An 8,975-nucleotide genomic window follows, 5' to 3' on the forward strand; every position below is an offset into this window, starting at 1 on the left:
ACAGTTTATTTGCAGCGTGGGCTCGTTTGTGTCTGGAGTATGAAGTGAAATTCTTGAAGCTCTTGTCACACTGGTCACAGCTGAAGTTCTCTTCGATGTGTGTACGTTCATGTCTGTTACAACCAGATGAACGTGAGAAAGTTTTGTCACAGTGTCTGCACTTGTATGGTTTCTCTCCTGTGTGGACTCGTTTATGATCTTTAAGATGATCTGCAGTGGTGAAGGATGACCCACACTGGTCACAGAGGTGGTCTTTAACCCCACTGTGATAGAGTTCATGTTTTTTTAATGCACTTGATGTTGGAAAGCCGCTCCCACATTCTTTGCAGTAGTTCATTTTGTCTCCAGTGTGTCTACGTTGATGCACTTTTAGGCTCCTTCGATAACTGAAAGTATTTCCACAAAGGTCACAGCGAAACGCTTTCCCACCACCACAGTGACGACAGGGTCGAGAACTGGATCCATCTGTGCCGCTCTGCTTCTAAACAAAGACACAATGACAGTGTAAGTCGGGGAATTCCTTCAACATCTTTATCCTGAACGTCGCCTGAAATAAAAAGCAGCTCTGCCAACGTCCACATTTTACTGTTTACATTATAACGCTCAGCTTACTGAACAACATTAAGTCTTCATTTGTAGGTAATCTACTTAATGGGAAGACTGGTTGTTAAACCCCTAGATGCTCCACTCTGCATGCCACAAGACACTAACCCCAAGCTGCTCTCCGATGCATCCATTGGAGTGTGAATGTTAGAAACATAGAAAGGGGAGGAGCTTTTAAAACTTTACTTTTTTCCAACAGCGGGCAAGTTTGACCGAATATTCTGTACATGAAGTTTTCATGTCTCAAATAAGCTTTGAAATTAAACTTCATTCACACAATACTTCAAAATAACTGCAACTGTAAAAAGAAAAATACATACCTCACAGTAACTGCACTTGTAGAGTCTCTTTCTGGCGTGGATCTGTTGGTGTGATTTGAGGTAATTTGGATGTTTAAAAACTTTATCACACAGGTCACATTTATAAGGTCTCTCCTCAGTGTGGCTAAACATGTGGCTTTGTAACTGTGCATCTGTTGTACACAGTTTGCCACACTGATCACAGCAGTAAACATTATGTCCAGTGTGAATGCGTAGGTGAATATTTCGGTACCCTAACTGGCTGAAAGTTTTTCCACAAATGTCACAGCTGTACGCTTTGACTCCACTGTGGAGGAGTTGGTGTGTTTTTAAGCTTGAAGACTGCGTAAAAGATTTTCCACAAATGTCACAGCTGAATGCTTTAACTCCACTGTGGATGACTTGGTGTTTTTTAAAGTTTGAAGCCTGGGCAAAAGACTTTCCACACTCATCACAGCTGAATGCTTTAACTCCACTGTGGATGAGTTGATGTTTTTTTAAGTTTCCAGATAGAGTAAAATCCTTCCCACACTCGTCACAGCTGTATTTTTTCTCTCCCTTTCTTCTGTGAGGTTTGTCGGCCTCCTGAGAGCGCTGACTTCTCTCTCCATGTTGGTCCTGCAGTGACAGAGATACAAACAGAGGCAGTGAGCAGGGTCACAGAGTGTGAGCAATCTGATGCGACTTAATTTCTCAATGGTGCAACAAAAAACATAAAAGTCCTAGGCCGCACCGCTGCCACCAGGCGTTCGATTCCTGTTTTCCAAAAGTGACCTCTGACAGAAAAGCCTCATTTCTGCTGTTTAATAGCAAACAAATGCAAACTTTTTAAAATGATGACAGATTACAAACGCTCAGCTGTGTCTGTAATCAAACCTCTGTAACTTTGCTCTGCTTCACTGCAGCAGCATCAGGTCATGTTCATATGTTGATTCGTGGTTTTCTTCAGTTTTTGGTCGACTGCAGGATATTTTTAAGGTCATCTGCTATAAAAAGCAGATAACCCTATTTTATCCTCAGTTACTTTGACACAAAGACATCTGCAGTGATGCTCACACCTCTGATGAAGTCACACATGTATCAGTACTGATAAATGATCAGAATTATAATATTTCTGACTGTCTGAGGCAAAATTGTATCAAATCGGGACCTTGTGAATCGGAATCGAATGGATTATAGAAATCAGTGATGATACCCAGCCCTAGTGAGTGGCCTAGGCCCGACAGAAGTTAATGTAGCTTTAATAAGAAAAGAACTATTGATAACTTTTCTGTTAAGTTGAGGCCTGATCCGTCTGAAATTCATAGCCAGCTCTGACACGGAACCATCAATCTCTGAACGCTGAAAAAGCCAAAGAGTGCCAAAGCACTTTAAGCACTAAGATAAGTTACTTTTTCAGTAACTTATCTTTGTTGTAGATAAAAGATAAAGAACTTTGTGTTGAAAAGATTGTTAGTTAATCATTTACAAATCAATATTGTCTGTATGGACAGCAATTTTTGTTTTTTGTTTTAAATGAACAAGTAATTTGGGTGCACCTAAGAAACAAAGTTAGGCGCACCAGTGCAGTTAGTTTAGAGCGCTGGTGAGTGAAATGCAGTCGTGGAACAAACTGAAACTCCCTCCATGAGTGGAATCACAGACAATGGTAACTTTATTGTCCCCAGTGGGAGATTGATTTGTCCATGCAGAGATATAAAAACAAACAAACACAACAAACACAAAAATAAGCCCCAAGAAAACAACCTAAATTTTATCACCAAAAAAAGTACAGTGTGCAATGGCAACAACACTTACGGTTTAGTGTTATTAACCATGATAATAGCACTTGGTACAAAAGACAATCTATGTCTCTTTATAACAACGACCTGATGAGAGCAGCTGAAAGTCATTAGAGGCTGATCTGAACACAACATGACAGAGGTTTCCCTCCTCAGCACCTGCCTGTTATAGACGTCCACAAGCTGGACCCGAGACCTCCCTGAAATCTGACCAGACACTTTAACCAGGTTGCTTAGTCTGGTCTTGTTATTACCATAGACGTCACCAAACACATTGTAGGTGTGTTATCACCACCTTCTGGTGATAGTCTCACATTACAATCATGTTACAGAATGAGAGTTGTAATCAAAATTACATTATTGAAGAAATATTGATCACAGGAGAAAAAATGTTAACTGTGTGATCAATTCTGAGTCCAACTTTTCAATGTGTGCTGATAAAATATGATCTTTGTTTTTGTTTGTGAATGTAGCTTCTGTATGTATGGAGGAGCCCAGGATGGAAAAGATAAAGCTGCTGTTAACATGCAGCTGTGCACACAGTTTCAATAACAGCGTAACCGAGATATTTTTCTCACCTCCTGTGTTGAAGTCATCGTTTCCTCTGTAGTGGCTGAGCTGAGTCCAAATGGCTGAAACTGTTCCTCTGCTGCTCCACCAGACTCTTCTCCTCCTGTTACTCAGCTGGGACACAAAAGTATAGATATGTATTTTATCCCTGACAAGAAGAAGCAGAGCAAATAAACATTACTACACTCAGTGACAACAAAAGAGATTGAAAATGTGACGTCATTCAGGGGTAAAACCGCAAAGAATTCTGGGAACTCGTGGCAAGCGGTACTAGCGCACGCAGGCTTTCAATTGAAATCAGTTATACAGCGATAAAAAGAAACACAAAAATGTCAAGAAGCTGTTGTATTATTAACTGCAATAGCCGGTCGCATGACAGCCACAGGAAGCCGACGGGTAAAGAGATCGGTTGTTATCGGATTACGTCGTTGAAGAGAAATTGTTCGAGCCATGTTTCCGAAGTAACAAAGAGGCGACTGGATTGCAGCCATTCAAAGACCAAATATAACATCCCAGAACACTCCAGCTCACAGGTTAGTCTGCTCCAAGCATTTCCACACAGGTCAGTCTGCTGTTGTAGTTAATGCGTCATTTTTCATAACATAATTGGTGATATAGGTTACAAGCAAGTCTGGCGCTGAACAGAAATTGTCGCGCTATGCTCCTTTGTTTATTGTGCATAAATAGTGAATTGTCCTGACACAATATTGTGTTTCGCTTCTGTTATTATGGTACATTGACAAAAACATATACTTTTATTCACAGGGTAAAACAGTTGTTTTGTATCACTAATTGTCCAGTACGATTACAGCATACAGTATTATTGTCACTGCTACATTTCTGTGATGCTACCAGAAATTATTTCCACTACTAATTAATTACCGTTGAGCTCAAAGGTCCTATTAATAAACGGTTAACGAATGTGTATTTATGACGACGATTTGTGAGACTGGTAAACTTATGATACGTACGATGGTCTTTCGTTCTACACGGTGCATTTCAAGGTCCTGTACCCATCCGTCGGTAAACTGTACCTGGGCTTGTTGCAGTGACCTGAAGTTACTAAACTTCATGAGTGTGTGCACTCACTCCAAGAACCGTATAATTATAAATATGAGCGTGGTGAAAGTTGGGCAGCACGCTGACGTATTTTGTCCCTCTGTGTGCTCGTAAGGGTCTCACACTTTCACTGGTTTGATTTTTTTCCTCGTATCTTTTCTTTGACTTTTCATCAAGTCTGTCTTTGTACGGACCGGCATTGTTCTCCTTCGTTTTGTACATACCTTTTTGGGGGGCAAAGAAAAAGCAAGAATTTATTGGAACCGAAGAATGAACGTTTTGCGGTGCTGCAAATGCTTGCATTTGATGCAGGTACTTGGATTGTTTTGCCACGAGTTCCCGGCATGCAATGCGCGAAAGTCACGTGGTCTGTCAATCTCTATACCTGTGAAGCTTCAAGGTGAAACCCCAGAAGCAACCAGGGCAACATGGCCAAAAATATTTATCACTATATATATTTGAAAATTTGCAGCAACTATATAACTGATGTGAGACAAAATACTTTACCACTCTACAACTTTATTAGTGCAAAAAATCCCATCAATTTATTTTACATGGAGGAAGTGGAAAGAAAGGCTCTTGGCTCTTTAACAGGGACAGCACCGAGCCACATGATAGAGTGAAACAGGGTCTCACAATGGTTTCACTCAGGACCTGCTGACACACACATTTTTCCACACATTGGCTCTTGTGATAAGATCAATGGTCAACAGTGGGTTGACGACCCTTTCAGTTGACGACCCCCACAAGGGTTTAAATGCCTGGGACTCTCCACCATTTGATTTTAGAACTGAAAAAGCCACTTTTGGATGAGAGGTGAAACGTTTAAAAAAGCTTACAGACGTCCAGTCACTGTAAGCTGGACGTCTGTAAAAATTTATTGAGACTCTTAATCAAGATGTGAAAGGTAAAGAAAAAGGGAAACTCAAACTGCTGCTACTTTTTCTGAAATTAAGCATTTTGTTTTTTATTTTCTCTAATTCATTTTAAACTGAAAGCTTATATCTAATGTAGGTCTACTGTGTGTCTCAGTGTTCACAATCATTTAAAAAATGTTTTTAACTTGTATTTTCATTTATTTGATAGTCTATTGTTCAGACATTCAGATATTGATAAAAAAAAAAAAATAGGCCGCTTCTGTATCACAATCATAACGCAAGTTAGACATTATGATGTCCCGGACCTCTGCTTGGGAAGATTTTCTCTAACAGAACATCCTCAAAATTTAGCTGAATGCCTCTGCTGTAGAGGTTTGGTGCAGGCAGGAAAACAGCTGCAGGGACAATGAAAAGACTTTTCTGCTCCAACTTCTCCCAGCATGCTGAGCTAATGATTAGTTGGTGTTTTTCTCCAAACACTCTCTCACTCTTCTCTCAACGTGTTCACAATAAACTGTGAACAGACACCGAGGAGAGCAGCAGAAGACCTCATTCAGGAGCTAAACTCAACATGAACTGAACTCACAGTAAAGTTAGCTCGGTGCTTACCTTTAGATGAGCCCACAAACCGAGAGAAACTCCGCGATGAAGCTGCAACTCTTTCCAAACACAGGAAACAGATCAGGGAGCAGAGACCCACGTGGTTCACGCTGATCGCAGCTACGATCCAGGAGACAAGGGTGGGCAGATCGATGCAGATATCGATCAGGACGTTGGTAGTGGTTTATGATCGATACTTTAGTTTGTTTCTCTCCTCTAAGTTCACTACTTTACTCCCGTTTCATGAAAAAGCAGCTCTCTCTGCTCGACTCCTCTCCTGCACAAACACTTTGCTCCGCCCCCTTCTTCCTGATCTGCTTTGATTCGATGCTGTTTGGACACGTGACTCGAAAAAGAGGCCGAGCCTGTTTTTTTTAAATGAACTTTATTTGTCAACAACAATATAAACATGTAAGGCACCATTATTTATCCATGCATCTAAATACACACGGTTGAGCATTACAACAAGAGAAATAACAAAAGAAAGAAAGAAAAAGATGCAGAATGTGAGAACATAGACACAAACAGTGTGAACAGAAAGGGAAATCATGATCCACATCTCAGGTAGAGAGGAGGCCTCCTTTTAACATAAATAGAACTTATTGAATAGAAATATAAGTTTAGGGTTTTTCTCGTCATTTACGTGTTTCAGCGACTTACTCGAGAGTTTAAAATCATCCAGCCATCTGTTTACACATGGTTTAGCTTGAAATGTCTGCATTTGTGAATAAAACTTTCCCAGTAACAAGACAGTCCCAATCACCAAGTCTAAATTTGGGTTCTCAGCAACCATCCCAAATTTAACTACAGTCAAATGTGGTAACTGAATTCCCCTGGACTGTAGCCAGCTCCACATGTCCAAAAGGAGTCCAAAAGGAGTGCACGGATTCACAATAGAAAAACAAATGACCCAAACTTTCAATGTCATTTTCAGAGAATCCACAGGTGTTTGCATGTGGGTTAAATTTCAGTTAATCTGTTGGGTTAATCTCATTTATGACTTTAAAATTAACCTGTTTTTCTTTACTGGGAAGGGGAAGTAAAATACACTTTCTTCGTATCAGTTTAACTTCCATAGCCTCAAATTATTTTAGAATATAATTTCCTTTAACCAGGTTATGGAAATGTTATCAAAAATATTTCTGATCTCTCTAAACCTGCTGCCACCAAAGTCAACACCAGCTGTGCAGAGCTGTCTCAGTCCAGGAGGATTTTTAGAGTGCACAATGTCTTCTTTAATCATTGATTTCAAAGGGACTGGGATGGCTTTTGTTAGTGTTTTATAACTCTTAGCAGCACCTTACGTCAAACTTACGTCTCATGTTAATAAAACCCCATTTCAGGGCGTTATTTCTTGTCCATACACAAATGTCAAGTTAGGTAAGGGTTAAAAGATCAAGATCGTATATAAAAAAAAATCTCCCACTCGCCCCTGCGGGCGGTTTATCCTTCAAGCTCGGGTCCTCTACCAGAGGCCTGGGAGCTTGAGGGTCCTGCGCAGTATCTTAGCTGTTCCCAGGACTGCGCTCTTCTGGACAGAGATCTCCGATGTTATTCCCGGGATCTGCTGGAGCCACTCGCCTAGCTTGGGAGTCACCGCACCTAGTGCTCCGATTACCACGGGGACCACCGTTACCTTCACCCTCCACATCCTCTCGAGCTCTTCTCTGAGCCCTTGGTATTTCTCAGGCTTCTCGTGTTCCTTCTTCCTGATGTTGCTGTCATTGGGAACCGCTACATCGATCACTACGGCCGTCTTCTTCTGTTTGTCTACCACCACTATGTCCGGTTGGTTAGCCACCACCATTTTGTCCGTCTGTATCTGGAAGTCCCACAGGATCTTAGCTCGGTCATTCTCCACCACCCTTGGGGGCATCTCCCATTTTGACCTCGGGACTTCCAGGTTATACTCGGCACAGATGTTTCTGTACACCAGTGGTTCCCAAATGTTTTTTGGCAAGGCCCCCCTTTGTTTTACAAGACAAATGTTCATACTGCACAGCAGAGGTTCCCAAAGTGTGAGGACTGCCCCCTAGGGGGGGGCGCAGAGCCATTGCAGGGAGGACGCGGCATGAAAAGAAAAAAGAAAGAACTCTTGGACACTGCTACCATAATTGACAGGTTTTTGACGGGGCTCCCACAGAAACGCAAAGCAGGAGATGAAGCGTCGCTGAATATGTTTCCAAACCAACTTCATTCTAAGCCAAAGACTAGAAAATATGGTGAAGCAAATCTTCCCTTTGGCTTCACCTGCACAAGTGCCGAGGTAGGTCTCCCTGCAGGATCAGTTTCCCTGTGTCAGGAGCAGCGCTGGGCTGTTCAAATCACAGACAAACAGGATCCCACAGCTGTTTATGTTTTTGAACCCATTTTGCACAGAGAGGCATTTTTGGAAAAATGTATTGACAGCAATGTTGAATATTATTACACAGGAAAAAAAACAGCTACACGTAAAATAATTACACCGTGATGCCTCTGCCTTTGTAAATGGAGGGACAGTAACTGTGTGTATGTAAGCCTGTAAAACCTGAAGATAGTCAGAACATTTTTCTTGTAAAACAAAGGAGCAAAAAACGTTTGGGAACCACTGGAGAAAGGTGAATGTCTGTGAGCACACTGATGTAACATCACGTAAAAAAGATTTGGACACAAGACAGATACAGGGACACAAACATGAGGACACTAATCACATCACACAGAGACAGATCGGAGGAGAAGGAGAAAAGAAACAAACAAACCAGAAAACAAGAATTACAAGAATCGCAGTGGCACGGGAAAATAACAGGACATACATATCTGTACTTTCATAGAAATAACAAACAAGCCCAGAACAAAACTGAAAATACTGAGTGAAAGATCAGGACAAACAGACAGTAACAGACAACGGAGCGTCAATCATTCAATAAAAGTGAACTACAAGGTTAAAGAAAACAAACTTAAGTTTACAGGAGCACAACTGGAGCTTTAAAAGCATTTTAATGAACTAAAAACTTTTATTATGATGGTCCAGCCATGAGTGACACCCTGATGAAAGCTTGTATGAAGCTAGATGTTAAACATGAACCTCCTGATATATTTGTTTATTTTAACCATTGTGTACAGTGCTTTGTGACTGCCTGTTTATGAAAAGTGCTTAATAATTAAATGGTAAATGGCCTGTATTTGTATAGCGCTTTACTCGTCCC

General features: G+C 41.1%; 1 protein-coding gene across 3 annotated transcripts in view; it reads right to left on the reverse strand.

Moving 5' to 3' along the window:
- Positions 1-5,822, reverse strand: part of LOC120717260 (zinc finger protein OZF-like) — a 50,422-nt gene extending 44,600 nt beyond the window's left edge. For all 3 annotated transcript variants that reach the window (XM_040005184.1, XM_040005181.1, XM_040005175.1), the window contains exons 1-2: positions 5,800-5,822; positions 3,262-3,367 (exon numbers count right to left, since the gene is read on the reverse strand). In XM_040005184.1, coding sequence (XP_039861118.1) covers positions 3,262-3,279 — 18 coding nt within the window. In that variant the 5' untranslated portion in view covers positions 3,280-3,367; positions 5,800-5,822. The remainder of the gene's footprint in view (positions 1-3,261; positions 3,368-5,799) is intronic.
- Between the last annotated feature and the right edge of the window lie 3,153 nt (positions 5,823-8,975).

Source organism: Simochromis diagramma, unplaced genomic scaffold (genome assembly GCF_900408965.1).
Source record: "Simochromis diagramma unplaced genomic scaffold, fSimDia1.1 OVJJ01000097.1, whole genome shotgun sequence".
NCBI lineage: Eukaryota > Metazoa > Chordata > Actinopteri > Cichliformes > Cichlidae > Simochromis > Simochromis diagramma.